The 25,000-nt window shown below is 36.8% G+C and overlaps 1 protein-coding gene across 1 annotated transcript in view; it reads right to left on the reverse strand.

Moving 5' to 3' along the window:
- The window catches only part of LOC108749218 (band 7 protein AGAP004871-like), a 122,672-nt gene that overhangs the window by 18,604 nt on the left and 79,068 nt on the right, over positions 1 to 25,000 (reverse strand). The window contains exon 3 of the mRNA XM_018487784.1: positions 686 to 787. Coding sequence (XP_018343286.1) covers positions 686 to 787 — 102 coding nt within the window. The remainder of the gene's footprint in view (positions 1 to 685; positions 788 to 25,000) is intronic.

A 25,000-nucleotide genomic window follows, 5' to 3' on the forward strand; every position in this document is an offset into this window, starting at 1 on the left:
TATAATAAATACATTTAAAAATTATTATCTTATATATTGGGTCGTCCGGAAAGTCCGTGCGGAAAATACGCACGAACTTTCCGGACGACCATATAATATGTTTCGATGATAATTATTTACGCTTATGAGCACAAATAGCGTGTATATGAAAGCGTTCATAATTAATTCTCGAAAATGATATGTTGTAATATAATTTTATTATACATTGAATTTGGAAAAAAAATCTTTAATTTGGTAAAAAAAAGTTAAAAAATTTAAAAACTGAAGGTGATGACAGCATCTTTTAAAAAAAAATTAAAAAATTTTGTTCTTTGCAACTTTAAAGTTTTTTAAAACCGTACAACTTTTATTTAAAAAATTTCTTTCTATCTTTTGTATAATACTTCCGACCATTCAGTTTAAAAAAAAATTGTTTTTTTCATCCTTTAAATAGTTAGCGCATGTATAAAAAAAACTTGTCTCTTAGATTTTTGTGTTTAACAACATATATCATGGAGAATCAAATCGGTTCTGGCCAATCCCTTCGATTATGAAACGTTCCTGTAAGATTCACCTTGGACGATACCAATGCTTCAAAGCATTCTTTCATTAACCATTAGTAAAATTCTTTCTTCCGATTACACTGTAGTGAAGTGCTTTAAAGCATTTATAGTGCGAAGTAGACAGCACCCAGTATTTATATTACCTGCAAATAACGGAGTTGCAAAGCAGCCGGTGAATCGCCGATAACTTCCGATGCTTCCCGCAGAGCCCTGCTGGCCTTCTGTTCACCTTCTGCGGCAATCACCTAATAAAATAATTATGAAATTGTGGATGTATAAATGAAGATAAAATAAATGGTAAGTTTGCATAAAGGAGGGAACGCCGACGGCCTTGACTTTGACATATGTTATATACTCTGAATAACCCCCAACAAGTTTTAACTGGCGCTCCTTAGTTGAAAAATTATTAACAGAACGTTTGAAAAATGATGCCTTTTTTCTACTACACTCGTCAAGATTATAGCATAGGTAAATTTATATTAAAATTTCACATAAATCCAAATAAGCGTAACTCCGCGAAAAACGATCGCATTTAAAAGTTTTCTTTTTAATTTTTAAAGATGATGTCTGTACTTTACAAATCTTTCAATGGATTTCGAATCTATTCTTACTCCTACCTAGCTGTTCTTTTTTAATAAAAATTTTGATAGTTTGACGCAATCTACGGGGTAGAGTAATTTTTTTTTTGTAAATATTATGATAATCATTATAGAGTATAGACGTTTCTCTTATAAATTAAAAAAAATTAAGCTTTGTATGATTTCTTTCAAAGAAGAGATACAATGTATCTCTACAAGTCGAACTTACTTATGCATTTTATTTAATTAGCCAGCATTAGCATTACTCGATGCGCATTACGGGGAGATTTTTAGTCGGATTTTACGAATCTTCCGCTTCGATTTCGGATGATTTTTTGTAAATATGTACGCATTTTGATACAAGCTCTAATTGAAGCCTGAGGAATTTGTCATCATATTCGATGCAATACTGCTTCCAATTGCTGCAGATTTGTTGCCGGTTCCTCTAATCTTTGTAGTATCTTTTTCTCATCATATCCCATACATATTTAGAAACAAGAGAAGAGCAGTTTAACGTGCGATACCTGCAGTAAAGCTTAACTCACACGACCTCCATGGGCGTGGAATACGTCCAATCAGCGCGTCACGACTATGCCGAGAATCCCATATGAGTGCAGTGCATTCATAGGTCCCTACAAGTAACTCACTGATTGGAGCGACTATCCACGCTCTACCAGCTATGCAGGCTGGTTCCCGAGCTTGTAACGCAGCTTATCCAGATCGGAACCAGAAGCCCCTAACCAACATGTAGCTATCAACCACTACCCCCGTGATGGTCCTACCCATAATTGGACATGGGCAACTGCCCAGTCCCCGCAATATCAATTTCGATCGTCGGATCTTCGTAGCCCAGTTGCGTCGCCTATATGCGCGATACTGATCGGCCAGCGCTTCGGGAACCGCCGGGGCGCTACTCCTCGGGGACGCTTCACAGGAATCGCTCAGCAACCCCACCCCGGGCCTAGTCCCGAGGCAGGGCGCCAAGCTTTCAACCTAATCAGCTTTTTCCCTGCGAAGACTATAATAATATATTGGCTTATCCATGATCCTGAGATAATCAAGTAATTAGATAGTCTTTTGCTTTATCGGAACAAGGACACTTTATGTAGGGCGCCGGTAAAACTCAAACGGAACGGTAAGTTGCGAGTCGAACGCACAAAGCGTCTAACCACCAACGCCCGACCGATACATGTTCAATGAGATTCAAATCCGCGCTCATTGGAGAATGCAGTAGCATCTTGATGCTTTATCCTGATGTAGGATAACGTTCGCCCACATACCGCCAGAATTGCAATTAACTTTCTCATAGAAAACAACATTGAGATGCTACCACATTCACTAATGATTTGAATTCCATTGAATATATACGAGATATGATGAAAAAAAGGCCACGAAGATTAGAGAAACCGCCAACAAATCTGCAGTAACTAGAAACACCATTGCATCGAATATGCTGGGAAATTCCTCAGGCTTTAATTAGAACTTGCATCAATACGCGTGCACGTTTAAAAGAGATCATCTGAAGAGGCGGAAGATTTGTAAAATCCGAACAGCAATCTTCCTGTGGTGCGCATCGGATAATGCTAATATTGACTATAAAATTAAATAAAATGCATAGATAAGTTTGATACACTATATTTTTTCAAAAAAAATCGTACAAAGCTTAATTTTTTTAATTTGTCGGAGAAACGTCCATAATCTATGATAGTGATCATGACATTTACGAAAAAAGATTTACTCTACCCTGTAGATTGCAACTATGCAAATTTCTTAATAAAAATATGTCCTTATTTTTGATAAAAGCTTTGTAAAGTACAGAATTTATCTTTAAAAATAAAAAAAAATTCTAAATGCGACTATTGTCTACGGAGTTACGTTTATTTGAATTTATATAAAATTTTGATATAAATTTAGCTATGCTATAATTTTGTTAACAAGTGTATATAAGAAGCTCTCTGTTTTAAAATTGTATATTTTACGATTTTCCACGCGAAGCGAGATCCATCTCATCTCTCCCCCTGCCAAATGACGTCCGACTTTCCACGTAAAGCGAGATTCACCTCATCTTTCCTCAGGGGAATCAAATTAGACAAAGTGCAGGGTGAGCTTAGATTGAACCCTCATAAGCAGAGAGGTACGTGAAGTGGATTTCGCTTTGTATAAAAAAATTGTACACTCCTAGGCAGAAGGCTCTCACCTTAACAGAGAGATGAGGATAGAACTCGCTTCGCCTGGAAAGTCTTGAGTCCCTTGGGGAGGGGGGGGGAGGCATGAGATGGATCTCTTTTTTTCTTCTTGTCTTGTTCTTCTCCTCTTTACTTCCAGAACAAAACAAGATCAACAATTATTCTATTCTAAATAATTTTGTGTAGAAGGAATACGAATAAGAACGAGGGAGGACTCTGCCCCTCCTCCTGTATCCCTATCCCGATTTAATACTAATTTGACCCAACTCTTATCTGATTGTGAGATTGACTTCGGTTCGCATGGAAAGTCGTGCACCTCTAAGCAGAGATAGCGGGTAAAACTCGCTTCGCGGTCGTATTCCCTTAATCGGTCCACTTCTCTCTCTGCCTTGAGTTATTTGAATTTTTATATAAAGCAGAGTAATACGAGTACTTATTAATATTATCTGTTAATAACTTTTTATCAAAGAACGAGCGTTGACTGAAACTTATTGGGTGTTACTCAGGATTATGACCTTGACAACATATGTTAAGGTCAAAGTCATCGGTGATTGCTCTCTTTTTGTGTATCAAATAAATTTTAAACACATAAATAAAAGGAAGATACAGCCACAATACAAGATGTTTTTAATGAATGTCATATATATACGAGTCATATATTTACGTTAATTATATAAATATCATGAATGTTTCGATCACGATCTGGTCATCTTCAATATGTCAATTAATAAAATAGTTAAATTAACAGAATAACAAAGAATACGAATATAAATTTCAAACATCAAATAATTTAAGCTGTAATTCGTTGTCATATAAATTCGCGATAGATGTCAGATTATTAAATTTATTTGATTATGATATAAAATTTTAAGGCTCCTGCGCGTATTCAGCCAAGAATTCTGCGTTGATGGTGGCGACAGAGAATTATACGGCAATCTGGCGAAATTGGTAGCCACACACTCAATCACGAGCCCATGTACGTGTGCTCGCCTTCGGCGCACCGAAAGTGAGCGAGCCGTTCTTCTTGCTTTAGTCGCTTGTTTTAAGCGATCGAAAATGCTTTCTCGGCAATCTCCGTTCGACGGCACTCGGCATTAATAAGGGGCGAGGGACATTCTAAATAACATATAAGTTTTAATAAATTGTAGTAATAGTGTTTCCTTTCTCATTAATTCAGAATAGTATAAATCATGTTATAATACAACAGTTTATGAGATATTTAATTGTTAACGATTTTTCATGCGCGCTATATACCTCCTTCAAATTCGAGTAGCAAGAATAGTTTAATAGAAGTAGAATTTTACCAGAAAAAAATTATAAACCAGTATTTCTGTTCATGAAAATCTTCGGAAGACCATCAGAAAAGAAATGTGTATGTTTGAGATTCGAGACTTGTGGAGGAAATATGTGAAAAAAAATTGAATAGTTGCAAAAAGTTGTTTTTCGCTTATAAAACAAAATATTAATTGTATGGAAAAAATGTAGGTATTCGATATGAAAAATGTAGATATTCGAAATACCTACAAAATAAAACGTGGAACATTAAAATCGATCTATTATAGTTAAATAGAAAGAAAATAAAAACCATTAAAAAAGGCCTTTTCTTCATTCGCTCTTTGTTTATTGAGATTTAAACGCAAAGCTTTAAAATGTAACCTTCATAATGAAGAAAAAATCTAGCTCTGAACGAACCTGAAATGTTCATTAGTTTTTGCAAAAAGCCATTTGTTCACTAAAAACTCGTCTGCGAAAAACTTAATTACTTCATCTTTAAGCAATCGCATAGCAATTTACAAGGGTAATTTTTCTTCTTCAACAATTGCACTATCGTACACTTAGTAACAAAACGATTTGTTGCAGTTAAACTATTTTAAAACAACTTTAAAAAGTAGGTATCTTTTTTCGTTAAAAAAATGAAATAATTCTGTTAATATACATTATATCAAATAGCCGTGTGAAGCATTCGACAGCTGACATTTCTTTATGAATTTAAAAAAAAAGTTAACCTCCAATTATTAGAAGCCGAGATAATAATTTTTTCTTCAAAAAAATCACTGTGGCTCTAATTTTTAAGATTAAAAGTTTCGTCTGGCATTAATTTGTCAAAAGAATTGAATTTGTTGTTAAAAACTTTTTTAAAAGTTTGTTTAAAACCATTGGAAAATTGAGGAATGGGATCAAAGGAACGTGCCGAGTAGGTGAAGCCGTCGTGCAGTGAAATGGAGGAGACCGGACTGCTCGGCAACTCGCGCGTGCGTTTAAATTTGTTAAACTAACATTTTCTCAGCAATTGATGTAAAAATATGATTTTTTAAAATCTGGGGTATCTCTCGATGAGATATTAACAAATAGTTTAGCCAAATGTTTTATAAAGTAATTGTAAATAGAATTTTAGTTTCTCTTTTCTAGAATTCTTATTTTTTCAGTTTATTACTTAAAAATCATGTTTGAGTACAAAAATCATGGAGTGCATATCCGACTAACAAATTTAAATCACATGAGCTATATTTCTTTATTTAATATTCTGTAAAAAGTGTCCAATTGGACACTTAAATGTACGGAATCAGTATAAAATTGTTAAAAATAAAATCCGTAACGTATAAATTTAATATTATATAAACTACGCGATATAGTAAAATTGGAGTATCGTTAACATTTATATATTATAATAATTCTGTCTGTCGTATCTAACAAAATACTCAAATCTTACGTTTATTATTACACTGAGGAAGACTCAATCGAAAGAGTTGGAAACGCCTGTAATTGTTCTCAAGAATAAATAAATATACGAATTTACATACGTCTAATCTGTGTTGGCTCGCGTTAGCTGATTTCACATTTATCCCCGAGTTTATTCATTGGAGCCTATACCAAAATTAATAATTATTTTTGATAACAATATAAAAACCTATTAATTTGATAGATATTCAAATTTTAAATCAAATCATTTCAACAAACATAAGAAAACTGCAAGGAGTTAGTCATAATTTTTAGAGTTGCAGATAATTTTTGTATAAGGACTAGGTAATTTAGTGGCAATCCAAACAAAATTTTGTGTAATTCAAGATAATTTTTGATAAATCTAAATAATCTTTAGCTCTCCAGGTAATCTTGGGTAATTTAATAGGTAATCCTAAGTAATCTAAGAATAATATCAAATAATCTGTAGGTAATTCTAGGTGCGAGGGGATATAATCTCCGATCGTGCGCTACCACAAACGTCGCCATTCACACAAAGTTCCGAAGCGTCAATGAGGATAGGCCGATGTTCTTGGGCAAATGGTACAGAAGGTAAAGAATCCTCGGGAGAGAGGATCTGCGGGGTGACCGACTATAAGCAGTGAAGACGATAAATCTGTTGGCAGAGCTGCGAGGAAAAAAAGCAAAAAGAGAAGTAGCTGCGGCTCCGCTTCGGAGTGGGGCGATGTCCAGGTCCGTACGAATTTCCTCGCTCTCCCCGCGATCTCGTCCAATTGAGCGCGCAAGGAGAGAGGCTGCGAAGCCAAAAAAGCAGTTAAGACTGTCAATAAATCCCCACTCCCCGCCACTGGCATACAGACGAAGACCACCGGGGACAGTATGGATATAATGGATCCTGGGGACTGGCCGTAAGTCCAGGCAGGCAGTCAAAGCGCCAACAAAGGCGGTCGCTTCCTTACATGCTGGGACAAGCAAGGCAAGGAAAGACGCTGCTGCCACCAATATCCAGAGGTAAGGGGGGTGGTGCCTCTGGTGAAGATAAGGCGCTTAAGATTCGGCCTTTCCGGTCGACCGCGGTCACGATGACAGCCCCTCAAGAAAATTACAGATTCCTCTGAACTTTTTTGGGGATCTCCGGGCCCAGCGCGCCGTCACCGGCGCCTATGTGCTGAAAATCCGCGACCCGGATGAGTCAGCCAAGGTCGACGTACTGGCCAAAAAGATAGAGATGGTCTTTGCCAGCCGGAAAAGAGTTAAGATCTTTCGAGGTTGCGATCCCTCAGAAATCAAGCTGGGGATCCTCAAAGAAGCTCCTAATGGACTGAGATTAGTCTGGGCCTAACTCTCCCTTGTAGCGGTGAACAAAATCGCCAAAGGGAGGAAACTCAAGGTGGGTGCTGGTGCACGTGCGCGTGCAACATACGTTGCTCTCTACGACGTACCCACTCAACTCCTCTCATACGAAGAAATTATGCGTTGGTTTACAATCAACAAAGGAGGGAACTTTCCAGCCTAACGTCAAATTGATTGGTAATTATACAGAAAGAATTAGCTTCGATTCAAACACATCGCAACAATTTCAAGAGAATATGGGATTCATAACACATACCTAAATGAAAGTAGCAAGATCAAAGTAAATTCTATCGCATTTGCAAACATATTTGTCAGCTTCACCTCCGTCTATGGTGCGAAAGTTATACTGGTGACACACAAGCAAAATGAAAATTTTCCAAAGGAAGTTTCATCAGTAAGTACGCAAGCAGAACCAGCACAATCGTCGACAAAGAAAAGAAGATCTTACTCTGTCACGATTGTAATGCAAGCTACCTTTCAAGGAATGGAGAGAGTAGTCAAATGTGTCGATGTAAACCAACTGACATTTATTATCAACAATGTTAACGAGTGCGCCCAATATGATTAAGGAGTTAAAGTTGTTTCTGACTAATTCCTACATTGACAGCGAAATCATCAAACTCACTTGTCCAGGTAACAAAGAAAACATTGAACACTGTGTGAGAACACAAATAAAAAATTTTTGGAAATATATGTTAATATATTGTTTTTGCAAATAACTGAATTAAAAATTCAATGAAATTGTTAACACAATTTTAATAAATCGAGAATTATGACTTTTATATTTTTTTATGTAATATAGTTCATTTATCAATGTACGAGGGTAAGTCAATAAGTCTTTAGAAAAAAATAAATACATTTTTATTGATCGATTCATTTTTATATCTCAACATAGTCTCCTTTCAGCTCGATATACTTGATCCAAAGATTCTTCAAGTTTTTCAAGCCATCCAAATAATATGATTTGTCCAACTCTTCAAAATAAGCCTCTGTTTCGGCGATGAGCTGCTCTCTGGTGGTGAATCTTTTTCCTCTGAAATATTTCTTCAGGTTTAGAAATAAGAAATAGTCGGAGGAGGCTAAATCTGGCGAATATAATGGGAAAGCAATTCGTCGGAATTCGTGAAATTTGGCCATCGGTGTCGGGCACGTGTGAACCCGTGCATTGTTTTGATGAAAGAGCACTTTCTTCTTTGCCAAATGGGGACGTTTTTTCTTTAAAATGTTGTTGAAACGGTCCAATAAGGCTGCGTAGTAATAGCTATTGATCGTTTGCAACGGAAGATAATCGATATGAATTATACTGTGTGCATCCCAAAAAACTGGCCATTACCTTTCCGGCCGACTTCACGGTCTTCGCTTTCTTCGCTGGTTCACCTGGTCATTGTTTTGCCTGTTCCTTCGTCTCGGATGTGAAGTAATGGATCCATGTGTCGTCCACAGTAATGAATCGACGCAGAAATTCATCTGGATTACGTTGAAACATCTCCAAACATTGTTTTGAAATCGTCACACGGTCATGCTTATGGTTCACAGTGAGCAAACGCGGCACACCCATCTTGCCGATAGCTTTTTCATACCCAATTGTTCGTGCAAAATTGAAATCACTGTGTCATGTGATATACTCGTATTGGTGGATCCATATATTCGTTCGGTTTTTGAAGGCTAAAATGAAACAAGTTTTTTTCATACAAAGGATGAATTTTAATCAATAATATATTCTCCGTTTTTGTTGATGACCTCTTGCCATCTTTCCAATAATTTCATTATTCCGCTCTCATAGAAGATCTGGGGCTTAGAGGCAAAAAACCGGTCAAGGTACGTTTTCACAGCTGTCTGATTAGCGAACGATTTCCCGTTGAGGGAGTTTTGCAGGGACCGGAACAAGTGATAGTCGGATGGCGCAAGGTCTGGTGAATACGGTGGGTGAGGCAAAACATCCTAGCCAAGTTGCACTAATTTTTGCTGAGTGATTATTGCGGTGTGGGGTCTGGCATTGTCATGGTGGAATATGACACCTTTGCGATTGACCAGTTCTGGACGTTTCTGTCGCAATGCTTGATTCAATTTCGTTAGCTGCGTGCAGTAGATCTTCGAATCGATCGTTTTTCCCTGAGGAAGCAGCTCGTAAAACAGCACACCACGATGATCCCACCATATGGATAGCAAAATCTTCTTCGGATGCAGGCCGGCCTTCGGGGTGGCATTCGGCGGCTCGCCAGCGGTTCCCCACGATCTCTTGCGCACTATGTTGTCATAGATGATCCACTTTTCGTCGCCAGTCACTATTCGTTTGAGAAACGGGTCGCTTTCGTGCCGCTTCAGAAGTGAATTGCAGATGGATATGCGGTTGGCCAGGTTCTCCTCGGTCAGCTTGTGCGGCACCCAAACATCGAGGCGGGACACGTAGCCAAGCTGTTGCAAATGCCTTTGTACGGTTCCATAACCTATTTTAAGTGTCTCCGCAATCTCTCGCACCTTTAGCGTCCGGTCTTGCTCAACCAGTGCCTTGATATCATTCGAATCAACCTCGGTGGGCCGACCGCTGCGGGGTCCATCTTCAAGACTCGTATCTTCAGAACGAAATTTGGCAAACCATTACTGAGCGGCACGTTCTGTTAAGGCATCGTCCCAGTATACGCCGCATATCTTTCGGTGGGCCTCCGCAGCTCGCTTGCCTTTCTTGAAGTAATAAAGCAAAATGTGCCGAAAATGCACCTTATTCTTCGACATGTTCACAGGTCTATAGCACAAACAAAACTAATGCCAATGTAACCAAATTTGACAGATAAAAAGAGCGGACTGTCACCTCTCCAAAACATATTTGGATTTCCCGATTAGGCAACCAGAACCGGAGATATTCGGAAAAAATTTGCACTACTAACAAAAACCGAATGAATATATGGATCCACCCATATCTGTGGCCTTAACAAGCTCGCGAACTTTCATTCGTCGATCAGTCAAAACAATATTGTGGACTTTATCGATGATTTCTGGCGTACTCAATTGGACGTCCCGAGGTGCATCACATGTGGATATACGACCACGTTTAAATTCATTCACCTAATTGTATACAATCGCAAACGCTGGTGCAGATGTGCTATGAACATTATCCAACTCGGCTTTGATTTCTTTCGGTGTTAAACCTTTCATATGTAGATATTTGATCACTGCACGAAACTTGTTTTTTTTCATTTTGCAAACAACACAAAGGTTGTTCGCTTTAATCGTCTACAGAAATGAAACCACGCAATGAATTCCGTTTAAAATTTGACAGTAATCAGCTGAAAAATACTATTTGTCAAAAAGTAATGTGACATGACACTGCGAGTCCTCTGACAGATTTTCTAAGAATTTAACTTGCCCTCCAATTTCTGTTGAAATTTAAATATATTTTCGAAATTTTGGTCATATTAAATCCGCCATTTTAAATTTTAGATATCTAATTTCAGATTCGGACTTAATAGCCGTAAAAAACCAGTAGGACGAATATAGGGATTTCAACTCATTATATATTAGTGCATATACGATGTGTATGTCTGTGTGTGAGAGGGAGTCAGGGAGGGGGAAGTACCTCACAGACGTTGAGAAGAGGGAAGCACGTCACCAGGGTTAGAGGAAAGGGGATGGTTGATCTTTCTGTCTCTCACCAGTTGCGTTTTCTTTGTAACCTATTGTCCTTTCTCTCCCACCCATTGTAGGATGCAGTTCTCTCTCTTCCACCCGTTGCAATCCTATACTTATTATTTTGCGCTCTTTCTTCCTCCCAGTTACGCTTTCTTTTCTTTTCTTCTTTTGCACACGATTTTATTAAATAGATATTTGTTTTTACGATTTTTTAATTAATATAACTCAGCAATAATTTTAATTTAGCAACTGATAATATGTTTAGTAATACAAATGGTCAAGCATGCTTTCTTATCAAGTAATTCAGTATGGAGGTATGAAGAAGGAACGATTGAGAGACAAAAGATTGAATTTTAAGCAAAGAGTAATATAATTTTAATATTTATTTATTTAATATTTTTATTTTTCATATAATACATGGCATATAATATGATCTGAAGCATATTAATTCACATTTGATATTAGAATTTCTATCATAAATCTTGCGCAAAATATTTATCGCATCAAATTTATTCATAATGCAATTTTGACGTAAATAAGCCATGAAATATTTGAATTTACCGTTTATACTATTCGTACAATGACACATAAATCGGAATACACGTATTCAACGCATCGTTTAAGTTCAAGCATAAAAAGTATAGTCGATGGTTTCATATACAAACACTTATTATATTATAATGATAATTTTACATTGTGCACATTATGTACTTTGACAAGTTCAATCACAAAATCTTGAATCACTAATGACGATAGACTATTCGACTGCACCAATCGCTCGATATCCACCCGTTTATCGACAAATACCGTCCACGTAGCATATGGCAGAATGATGCGATTATCTTGCTGATTGCGATTTCCACCTGGGACACAGCTAAGTCCCACGGCTATTCCAATATCCAGATATTTGTAAACTGTAGGTGTTAATGCGTATCTTTTTTTTAAGATATAAGACAAATAGCGAGGAAATGTGTTGTAATAAAAAAGACGAATATAAGTAAGCGAGATGTACAGAGAAAATATATAAAAAAATCAAAAGAGTATAAAATTGTAATACTTACTTGCGTGATTCTTTTTGCTGAATCGGAATATAATAATTTACACTTTCTTGCATTTTCGAGGAAAGCGGTAACGACTGTAATGAGAATCTGCTCTACATTGTACAAGTGCTTTACTGGTGTCCACTGAGCGATTGATATAATAATATAGCCATGTTTTTCTTTTAAATACTGAATCCTTCAACCAATATTCGAAAGTTTTATATTCCATAGATATCAGAACGTTTGAAGTGAGCAGACCAACTGAATCAATAATATCATCATATGTACCTTTAAGTGCTCCCCATTTCACATTTTCCAGCGAAATATCCAATTTATTATTGAAAATTATCATTTTAGTCAATAGTTATTTCCAATTTAACTGATTAGCTGAGAATACTTCAGAATATAAACATCATTAATATCAATAAAAGGAAGATTATATTTTATAACATAGAAGTAATATGTATTCTTCAGTTCTATGTGTATATGTGATAGAGCTTCAGTGTAGCTTTCATCGCTAATACCATGAATCATACAATGACACGTATGAAGATTTGAATTTACATAATCATTATAATTCGAATCACATGCATTGATATCTTCACATATCTGCTATCTCCCATGTTTGGTACACTATGTATCGTTGGGAGTAAGCACGTTTCGAAATCCAAGTTCTCTACCACGAAGTAAATGCACCATCGATAAATAATATTGTTTGTTTTTACTCATTTTGCACAGAATAGCGGAAACTCACAATTATCGATTAAGCGGTGACTGCAGTGGAAGCTAATGCATTAGAGTTCTCTTTATACATATTTCCTCCTTTATTTCTTTTCAGACAGTGTATCCAATCTAGAATTTTACTTAACTTTGGAAATATACGAGTTAATTTTTTTAATATAACTGCCGTCAAAACTTACGTTAAAATAAATGCAATGATACATGTACTAACAATGCAATATTAAATCTTTTTATGTAAGGGGCCAATGACAATAAAGTCTGTCTGTTCCTATTATCTTTTTTCAAAAATGAATTTTAAACAATGTATCTAATTTAGAATGTTATTTATCTTAAAAAATATGCAAGTTAATTTTTATTATAATATAACTGTCATTAAGCCTAATGCACAATGACACATAAACTAAGAATGCACTTTAATGAACTTTATTGAACCTTTTTTTTATCTAAGAGATCGACGCCAACAACAATAAAGTATGTCTGTTCCCCCCTCCCCTCCATGAAAATAATGCACCATCAATATCCCATTTCCATCTAGCCTTTTGTCAAAATTGTAAAATTTACTTATCGATATAGAAGTCATTAAATCATATTATGAATCACCTAGAGGGATACAAAAGTAAAAAATTTGATAATAGAAAAAGAATTGAATGTTTATAAAAATATAACTTCTACCCTCAGTAGCGTATAAAAATGGAGAGATCTGTTTACGCTGTCAGTAGTGAAACAGAAAGGTTTGAGGGAATACATATACGAATCTTCAATTTTTCCAAAATTTTTTTTTTCGAGTTTTATTCAAGATGGAATACGAAGATATAGTAGAAACAGAAGTAGATCATGAAGCTCAAGAAGAATTACAAATTGATTCAGAAGATTCAGAAGATGAATTTATAATTGATGAAGAAGAATAAGAATCAGAATCAGAATCAGATTATAGTATCGCGGACTCATGTTACGAAAGCGACAGTGACAGTGATATTGTTAGTCATGCTGAAATAACAAGTCGTTCGATAACACGAACTAAAATCAATACTTTGGATGAAACAAATAGGATATGTGTCATATACTTTTATATACTTCAAACCATTCTTCAGATCGTGACAAATTTTGTTCATCATACAAAGAATGCATGATTTATTTTTACGTTTTTACGCTGTTTAACAACATGTTATTAATCAATATCTATATATACATATTGACGGTGTGTATTGTAAGGAATATCGAGATCCGCTATATCAAATATTACTATGCAATCTATATCCTATTTGCGCAATGTGAAAGATATTTAACGCAACTGTGCAAAAATTATATTTTTTAGTGACTGTGTGAAAATTATATTTTAGTGATTGTGAAAAATAGTACATTTTAATGGATCTATTCATCATTATATTAATCATTTTAATGGATTTTAATGTATCAAACGGAGCGTGATTTGGTGACGCAAGCCGCTCGATTAAATATGCGAGAAGAATACGTCGCGTGGGAACAGTGTTGCGATAATTTCATCAAATGGCTGGAAGAACATAGTCGTATTAAACGCCCGCAATTATCAATTGGTATTAAACAATCGTTGATCGCTCGTGTCGCGCGGCTTGAAAGTTTGAAGGATTCGATGCATGGATGTTTTGTGCAAGTGGGTGCTGAGTATAGTACGAAACTCCGATGGCGTGAAATCGATACAGCATTCGAAAGCCGTATACTGACCGGTGCCGTGATAAACTCTGGACACATCGAACCTCGCCAATTTCTCGAAGATACGAGAGAAACAGTGCTGGAACGTGTGCGAGGCGATATACAGAAATGATAGTATTAAGATAAATACCGTGTTTAATGGCGAATTCATATCAGGTGATAAACGCACGAATAAAAGTGTTAATACGAAAAATTATGAACTCTTCCTTTCGTCTAATTTAGAAGAGTGGTACGAGTTGCGCATCATAGAGCCTATTCTGACATCGCTGGAGGAATTTCAGAAGCGAGATAGCGGGTGAACGCTATCGCGTATTTTGAATTTGACCATGAACGTGAACAAGTTCAATCCATTGCACGCGGGATGCCACATCGAACTCCCACGAAAAATTAAAATGAAAATAACGATAATCAACGTGCAATCTTTAGGCAACGCATGTTTCGCACAATCGATTGTAGCCGTTCTAGTTGATTAAAAAGAATACGGAGCGAGAGTCATCATATCCGCATGATTCTACAGTGCTAAATCTCACAAGCATCCAGTTTCCAATGACGTTGAGTTAAATTAAAAGATTTGAAAGTCTCAACGACATCTCCATCAATATTTACATTATCGTGAAGCAAAAAGAAATTCTTCCATTACAGCTCACCGACTGAAAGAGAGGCAAACACGTCAATCTCTTGTACATGCAATCTCTTGTCTATGCAACCGTAATACAGGGCATTTTGCACAGATCAAGGATCTGTCCCGCCTTGTGAGACCGCAAATTACAGCAACAAAGAATAGAATATATTTCTGTGATAAGTTCGTATACATTTAAAAAAACAAAAAATTATAAATATTTTTAGTAACATTTTTTAAAAATAATAATAAAAATTTGTGTTATTTTTCAGATGCCTGCACTATTTTCATACAAGCACGAAATTGAAGATCCACGCAATAGACTGTGGAAGATTTAACAACTGCGCGATCTGGCTGCTCAAGACAACAAGTGGTTGAACTTCAGCAACCACTGCAGGAAGGAATGCGTTTCATTCATGGTCTACGCCGGTCTAGAATGCACCCTAGAGAAGATAAAGATAGACATGAAAACATCCAGCTATACTATATCAGCAACATCGGTATTTAGCTTAGCATACTATGTCCATAGTATCAGCAACATCGGGTATTTAACTTAGCATACTATGTCCATTGCTCGTACGATAACTCATTGTATATATATATCGGTTTCGTCGCGATAACGATTGCGTCGTATGATTCGCCGAGAGACTTAAAAATTTAGCGCATAGTGTAGAGTCTATATTTAATATATATTTACATAGGGAAAAAAATAATTGTACAATTTATAATAAATTTTATTTTTGTAACACACTATCCTTGTGTATTCAAGAGTTGTGTGAATTAAATCCGAGTCATTTCACGTAAACCTTGTCCCTTTTTTTACGCAACACCTTTTCAACTAGATAGACGTCGGGATTAGCGACGCGATGCAACTCATACTTATAAAATCCTCCAGCGATCAGTTTTCCGCATAATCTTCCAGTAGACGTCACAGGATTAGTTTTCTGTACTTTGACGATTTTAAATCTCCGTGGTCTAATTTGACCTCCGTGTAGCCTTTCTCAAAGATCGTCTTGAATTTGCTCACACGTACCGTGTCACCCACTTTGAATCACGGGAGTGCGACGGCCTTTACGCTACTGTACACCGTGTTTAAGAGTTTGTCAGCAATCATTGGAGTCACATCGATGGGCCGCATATCGATAATTCGATGCTTTCGCGCGTTATACTTAGACACGAGACGCGGTAGCAAATCAATCTATTTATAATTTCCATTGTGTGTAAATTGTTTCTACATATCGTTTTTCAACGTACGATAGAATCGTTCAACGACAGATGCCTTCATTATGGAATATATTGAATAATAATTTATGTTGTGTTCTTTCAGGAATTTTTCCACGTTTGCGTTGTAAAATTCTTTTCCCATATCGGTTTGCAAATTTTTTGGACATCTTCTATCGTTTTGAATTATCTTTGCGATCGCTGTAGCCATCTCATTTCCACTCTTGGTTTTCAGCAGTACGGCCTATGCTTACTCAACACATCAATAACGGTGAGAATTAGTAATAATTTGTTGAATCATGTGTAAGGGCACACGTCTCGACCACATCAGCCTGTCACAGGTCATCGTATCTGTAAACTATAATACGTCTGCGTGGAAAATTTTTTCTCGCCGGAATGTGCAGTTCTTCCACCAGTCGCCACTTTTCGAGGTTTTTCTTCTCAGACATGTTACATTATGTTATGATTATTGCTGTAATTGTATGCTGTGATTATTGACTATAATGCATAAAATATCACAAAGTTCTTACGTAAACGTTGTTCATCGGCATTTTAATATCAACTAAAATGACTGTGTATCTCATTTCAATTTATAATAAAGCTAGCTTCACGAAGCTCCTCGATAATAAACAATATTTTGTTATCGTGGGCGTTGTGACCTGCTTGACGCAAGGCCTCAAGCAATCAGAGACGATCCACTAACCCATTAGGATCGTTCCAATGAACATAATTGATTTTATTGTCTTTTAGGGTCATGGTATGTGATATTACATTTTTTCCGACTCTTTTACCTAATTTGTTATTTAGTTTTCTGGCGCGTGGCACGCCCGTTTCAACTTGTATTTTATCTGACATCAAGAGTGTGCTATTATATTTTTATATTTGTACCCTTTGCTGCCCACTATTGGATTATCCGCTTTATGATTGTGCCTGTGAGCATTCGTTGCCAACAGTATACTTTTATATGCTAGTTTATCATTCTCTGTGTAAATAATGTCGTTGGGAATTCTTTTAAAAATTAATTCGTACAAACCAGGTGTATGATCGATCGCCTTTTCTCTGTCACCACCGACAAGCATGTTTACATATTTTTGTCCAAGTGCCTCCAATTAATTATGCAACTTCTCACAAATTTGTCGCTTTTGCAAAGATTATTTAACTAACGTTTGAAGCATTTCATATACATCTTTGATTAAGGAAACGTGCGAACATTCGTATAATAATTTGTGTGATTCAGGCGACGCATAATTGGAATTCGATGTAATGTTCGATTCTTTTGTACATTGCTTTTTAGACGATAGTGTTAATTAAAGCCATGAATTATCCATCCAGAGGCCATCACCATCATTATCATCTTCATCATCATTATGAACATTTTCATTATCTTCAGGTTTTCTTTTCTTAATATTTTTATCTTTTACAACGTTGACTTCTTTCTTAAATGGTTGAGATTTAACATTAGTGTTCTCGACAATCTGTTTTAGAGGTTCGAAGGCTTAAAGTGTTGCTCCAATGCTATGTCTTCCTCTATTTTGCCGGTTTTTAAAGCGCGATACATTTTACGAATCAAATCACTCGTTTTCGCAATTTCTTTCGCTATTCTCTCGCGATCCTTGAACTCTTTGTTGTTATCCATGTTGCACTTGAAAAGAAGTGTTGTGTAGTTGACATATTGACAACGACTAACTACGTTAAAGTATCGCATACTCATTAAATCCTTTTCTGTATCATCCATTTGTAAGCACACTGTCTTTGTCTATGACTACGAATCCATACTTTTGTTGCCAACAGCAACAACACAGTTCACAAAAATTCTCTTAAGAGATGTCAGTGTTTATATGATCATTGTATACATGTTTCAGATTGGTACCGTCCTGTTTCAACAGGATCACAGATTTATTTTTATACATTATCGCGTATAAGATGCTTTGGTATCTTTGCGTACGTCTGACACAAATAGAAGCAGTCGACGTTCGCGTGTCGACCCATTGCAAAGTACTCTCTGATCGCGTCTTGCTTGTTGCATGCCACGTCATCAATACAAATACAAAAATGGAATTTGGAAGCGCCTTGTTCGGTGGTAATACATCGTTATTGGAGAATGTAAAAATAACCATTTTCTTCAATCGATGCTAATAAATTCTCCAAGTATTAGTATTTTGGCTGTTGCAACGACTTTGTGTACACGTACACGTTCTCGAAACGTATGCCATGTGGACTTTCCAACAAACTTATCAACACGTTTGTTTTGCCGCAGTTCGATGGACCGCAGATAATTCCGCGTATAGAAATCGGCAGCATGTTTTCATGTGTGCATACTTCTTTTTGATTCTGTACTTTATTATCGACATTAGTCACTTTGACCGTCTGCAATTGTCGCACAAACTTCATATCTTCTCTCTTCACAACACTGATAATATTGAACATCGAGAGCGAATGTATTTATAATAGCGCAAAGCGAAATCGCTGAGTTCAAAATTCTTCTTATCGGATAACTGTGACACATAGTTTAACCGCCAAAGAGTTGGAATATATACCGAAAATTATTTTGCTACGAGAATTTAAGAATTACATAGATCAACTGTGAGACCGATTACCCGAACATATAAAGGCTGATTCAGAGGCTGGAGCAATCGTCGGTGCTTGAAACATTATAATTTGCCCTGTCATTGATCACATATTGATGAGCGCTGTGTATAAGAAATTGTAACAAATGTCAGTAACAACAACAACAACAACAAAATATTGCGGTTTTTTAAATCACGCGATAAACGCACTTCCGATCGAGTTGCATATCCCCGGATATCAATTTTATGGTCCAGGTACGCATTTAGGAAAGCGATTGGCTAGAGGCAATTGAGGCATTAATCTGTTAGATGCAGCGTGTCGCGACATATTATAGCTTATTCGCGGAGCAAAGATCTCACAAAATGTAGCTGACAAAATACTCGCTGAGGAGGGAGAGGAGAGAGAGAGAGAGAGAGAGAGAGAGAGAGAGAGAGAGAGAGAGAGAGAGCGAGAGCTACTGCTGCTGCTGCTGCTGTTGCCACAGCTGTTTGAGCGGTTATGAAAGCCAAAACAAAAATTGGTATGGGCATAAAAACAAAGAAGAAAAAGTCGATGAAAAAAACGAATATTATCGGTAACACGCGGTGGTATCTTATTTATTCTACTGCTGTTGGAAGTCTTCGTTGGTCAGCGGCGCGATAGGAGTCGCAAAAGCTATAAACAATAATAAAGCCGCGCAACGTCAATTGGAAGAATTGAAACGTCATAACCGCGTCATGGAATTTATCTCGTTCCATACAAGCGTGGACGAGGAGTCACAACGGACAAAATAAAAAAGATTAAAAAAAAACATTAAACAATTGCCAAAAATGCCGAAAGGTGTAATTACCAACGAACAACTGCAACAATTGGCAAAACGTATGAGTATTCCATATTTTAGAAGTATTTTTATGCGTACTATCTTATCAATAGGGGGATGTCTCGAAACGAGAGTGGTATCGTAAATTTGGATAATGCTGATGGATCAGGTACTCATTGAGTGGTGTACGCGAAGCGGGTAGATTGTGCTGTTTACTTTAGTAGTTTCGGCAATCTTCGACCACCGAAGGAATTGGTGCAATATTTGAATGTAACGCAAATCGAGTATAATCGCACATCTTATCAATGTTACGATCAAAGCAACTATGGACAACTGTGTCTACAGTTTTTACAGACGGTTGACGATCAATTTAAGAATTGATGATTTAAAAATTGACATTGCATTCTTTCAATTTAGTATTTATTTAAACATGTCACTGACATTTATGCTAACCAGTAAAAGTAGCATCCTCGCGGCCTGCTACTTTCCGGCCGTAGATTTGAGCGATGGCGATTACGAGCTCGGTTTGACAGTCTTTGAAACCTACCATACGATATATAATGTAAATTCATTGAATAATAAGTTTTACTTTGACGAAGATGACAAAGAAATTGTTATTCCCGAAGGATCGTTCGAAATACGTGACATAAACAAGTATCTAAGACGTGCAATTCTACAATTTTTCCTAATGATGTTGCGACAGAGAAAAGGCAAAGAGGATGAATAGTATCTATTGACTATTCATGTCAATAATAATACAATAAAGAGTGAGTTTATGTAGCACGAATCAGAAGTATCGATAAATATCATCAACGTAAATATCATTCGCATTGAATGCATCGTGACCACGGGCGCATACAGTAACGATAAGTCTGTGCACACGATACATTTTCATCGAGCGTATTACCAGAATTTTAGATATCGGAAAGACCGACACAGATCATTCACCTTCCGATCATCGTACGGAGAATTACGGATCGGACGATTTGCGTTGTGGATCAAGACGGACGATTGCTCAATTTTCGCAGAGAAGAAATCACCGTTGCACGTATGAAGGCGACAGCGATAAAGAAATACGACAATGATAACGTGAGATGCTTGTTCTTAACGAGCAGGCGAAACAGACATGGGACATAATAATGGGATATAATTTGCCAGAGAGACGACAGTGATAAAAAATATTCGAGCGTCCAGTAGAAAGAAACTTACTGCGTCGAACATTAAATTTTTACAATCATTGGGTTTTGTTGTACGAAATATCTGAGATGGTTGATATCTTGAATATTGGAGGCGAACCAATCTTTGACGATCGCATTGTCAAGTTCGAGTTTCACACGTACAATCCGTACGTCAACACGACATTTGGACATAGCGATAAACTAAGGATAGCCATACAACAGCAGGATTTACGAGGGTGGTCCTAGAAGTACCCGACCTAACAAAGAAAACACAAAAAATTTGGGAAAAAATATCTTTATTTCTCAACATAGTCTCCTTTTAGCTCGATACACTTTTTCCAGCGATGTTCAATAGCTTCGATGGCCTGTTTATAGTAAGAACCGTTGAACTCCTCAAAATAGCCATTAACCGCAGACTCCACCTCTTCATTGTTGGTAAATCTTCTACTACCGAGCCATTTTTTCAAATTTGGAAAGAGAAAATAATCCGAGGGGGCTAAATCTGGCGAATAGGGTGCGTGGGGAAGCAATTCGAACTTTAACTCATTGATTTTGGCCATCGCGATAATGGATGTGTGAACTGGTGCATTGTCTTGATGAAACAACACTTTCTTTTTCGCCAAATGTGGCCATTTTTCCTTGATTTTATCACCCAAACGCTGCAATAAGTTCGCATAATACTCGCTATTGATTGTTCTTCCTTTCTGAAGGTAATCAATGAAAATTATGCCACGCGCATCCCAGAAAACTGACGCCATGACCTTGCTTGCCGATGGAACTGTTTTTGCTTTCTTCGGAGCCGATTCCCCCTTTTCAGTCCATTGCTCTTTCGTTTCAAGTGTGAAGTGGTGGACCCATGTTTCATCCATGGTTATGAATCGGCGCAAAAATTCGGCTTTGTTGCTGCGAAACATCGCCAAATACTCGATTGAAACATCCTTTCGCTGCTTTTGTTCGATTGTGAGCAAGCGCGGCACCCACCTTGCGCACAGCTTTCTCACCTCCAAATTTTCAGCGAATATGCAATGTACAGCACTTTTTGAAATGTTTACCATGTCTGCTAGCTCGCGCTTTCAATCGGTCACCCAATACCATTTTGTGGATTTTCTTCACCATTTCTGGAATGGCCACCTCACTTGGTCGACCACTGCGATGTTCGTCTTCGCAGCTCGTACGGCCTCGTTTAAACTCTGCCACCCAATATTTTACTGTTGTAAACGAAGGAGCAGACTCCTCCAGAGTAGAATCCAGCTCGGCTTTGATATTGGTTGGGCTAAGAACTTTCAAATGAAAGTATTGTATCACATAACGATGACCAATTTTTTCCATCTTTGCAAATTCACCGAGATCGTACACTATTGATGGCTGCCAAATAAATACTGAACAACGTACCGTCTTCAAACTTCACAGTTAAGCTTTAGAAAGTTGGTGCTTTCCCTCCTGGTGATTTTTTTTATACAACAACCGTCATCTGTACGTCAGGTCGGGTACTTCTGGGACCACCCTCGTATACAAGTTATCGTGTAAAAGCATTCTCTACGTCGAAGGTGGATTGATTTCAAAGAAAAAAAATGTACAAAAGCAACCAAATTTTGGATGTAATTGTGCGGCGTTCATGTTCGATGAAATTCGAATTATGAACTCAACGGTATGAAAATTGATCGCAGCAGAAACGTTGGAATAACTAGTTTTATGAAGGGCTATGCAATGTTTTCTAATTGAAATTACATAATGCTGGATTTATCGATTCTAGTGATACCGCGAAAAGTCTAATGACAGACGAAAGAAACTTTAATTTTTGTGAACCGTTCAGCATGTTGTTGGGCTTTTGCGAGGATTACAAACGTGTGGTAATTAACGCTCGTCACGAATTAATTTTAATACGAGCGCGCAACGGTAACAACTACATAGTAGGAGATCCAGCGGCAGAGCCGGCGCTTGAATTATTCAAAGTACAGTGGCGAATCCCTCACGTTTCGTTGAACGAATTTAATAAACTATCCATGCTGAGTGCTTTAAAGAGCGGACAATATCTAAATATTATTGAGTTTCCATTCGTGGGATTTGTATGAGTACCTCCTATTGCTGAGTACAATGAAGCTTCCTGGGCCATCAAGACTGTGATTCAGCTGGAAAAACCATGATACTTTGGTCTACAGATTGATAAAAAAAATATCATGACAGCACGTAAAACTTATTTCGACACCTGTAAATTAATCAATGTGAAACTTTATATAAATTCTGAATTTTATCCGTATGATGATCTGAATCTAGACTTTGATAAACGCAGAGCCTCTATTTTGTATGATAAGTATTTCCGTACATCTTACTATCAAATCCTTCGCGAAAGAAATGAACCATCATTTCAATTAAACTCCTTTTTGAAAAATTTTACTCTAGTAATCATTGACTGCTCGCGACAAAACGAGTCCATCAAGAGTGGTATCGTGGATGTATTCGTACAATTAGAATTTAAATTCAAAGAGAATGTATCCGCGAAAGCAACCGCCTATTATGTCATCATACACGTGATCGAATATAGCCCAATGTCAAATATAGTATGCAAGATTACGTAAGTTATCATTACCAAAAAATACCCTCCCTTTCTTTTTAATATATGAGATAAAATCCAAGATTTTTTGTGATCAAGCACAGTCTTAAAAAGTCATTCACCATGACTATACCAACGTTTGTAGAACTACAGGGAGTTATCGTTGGAAAGAAATTTATCGTGAAGGAAGTCGCGGTGTTGAGAAAAAGAGCCATTCTCTCTCATTACATTTTTAAGTGTGTCCCATGTCATGGAATTTCTTGACAAAATCAGAAAAGTATTGTACTTCCTGATTTGAGTGCTTATCACCATGGATTGCAATAGGAAGACGGGATGATCCCGTACAGCATGGCGAAACACCTGATTACAATGACTGTAATTGATGCGAAAGAAAGTGACGACAATAAGGGTCTTGTATACATTAAAGGACATGAAAAACGCGAATGGCTGATATACTCGATAGCAGCAACTTTACCATTGAGACTTTGGATACTGATTACGAAGATATAAATTCTTTACATAATCTAGATGTTACTAATGCTATGCAATGTGTAAAATATGTTAAGAATTGTGCGTTACAAAATGTATTTAAAATATACAACTAGTGGTCGCAACGACAAAAAGAAATGTATCAAATTTAAAATAAAGCTCATTTTTAAAGTATCTATTGATTTTTTTTCCCTATAGTTTAGCCTTTAGTTAAAACTAATACTTAATAGTTTTAGTTTTAATTAAGAATTAAATAATAATAATTATTCAGTAGTACGATTCAATAAGTATTGAATTAGTCGATAAAAAAGTGCGCTTGATCATTTTTGTACTACGTTACTAAAAATTATTATCATAATTGGTGTTACTAGGTTATATTATTAAAAATTCATAAAAATATTATTATAATTAGTTTCTAAATCATATCATTAAAAATCTTAAATACTATATCTATTTAATTAAATCACGTGCAAGAAGAAAAGACAACGTGGGAGAGAGTGCAACGAGAGAAACAGAGAGCGCAAAATAATAAGTATAGAACCGCAACGGATGGAAGAAAGAGAACTGCATCCTACAATGGGTAGGAGAGAGAGGACAGTAGGTTAAAGAGAGAACGCAACGGGAGAGAGAGAAGGAACAAACTCTTCCCCCTCTATCATGGACAGGTGACGCGCTTCACTGGGCAACCCCACTACTCGGTTTTACATGCGCGCGATTCAATCATACTCGTGTCACCTTCAAATGTCTTGTCGACGTTGACATGGTTCTATTCGTTGAACACGGTATACGTGTCAGTGCTCCAACAGGTACACAAGGGTCAACAAAAAGTACATGCAGTCGATACATATTGTTAGCATTCTTCATTATAAGAATTTATAAAATTAGCAAAAATATGACAGTGGCCTGTCAGACCGTAACCGTTGGTGTATTTTTTAACATTTCAGTTCAAAGTTGAATAATTGACATACTAATATCAATTGTGCAATTTATTACAAACGTCTGGACCTTAATCGAGTAACTCAACATAACAAATACAAACAAATTATGATGTTACAAATTATAAAATACGAATCCGGCAATGATTCTGTATCATTTTGTTTATTTGATCCTCGCAATTGC

This window comes from Trachymyrmex septentrionalis, unplaced genomic scaffold (genome assembly GCF_001594115.1).
Source record: "Trachymyrmex septentrionalis isolate Tsep2-gDNA-1 unplaced genomic scaffold, Tsep1.0 scaffold275, whole genome shotgun sequence".
NCBI lineage: Eukaryota > Metazoa > Arthropoda > Insecta > Hymenoptera > Formicidae > Trachymyrmex > Trachymyrmex septentrionalis.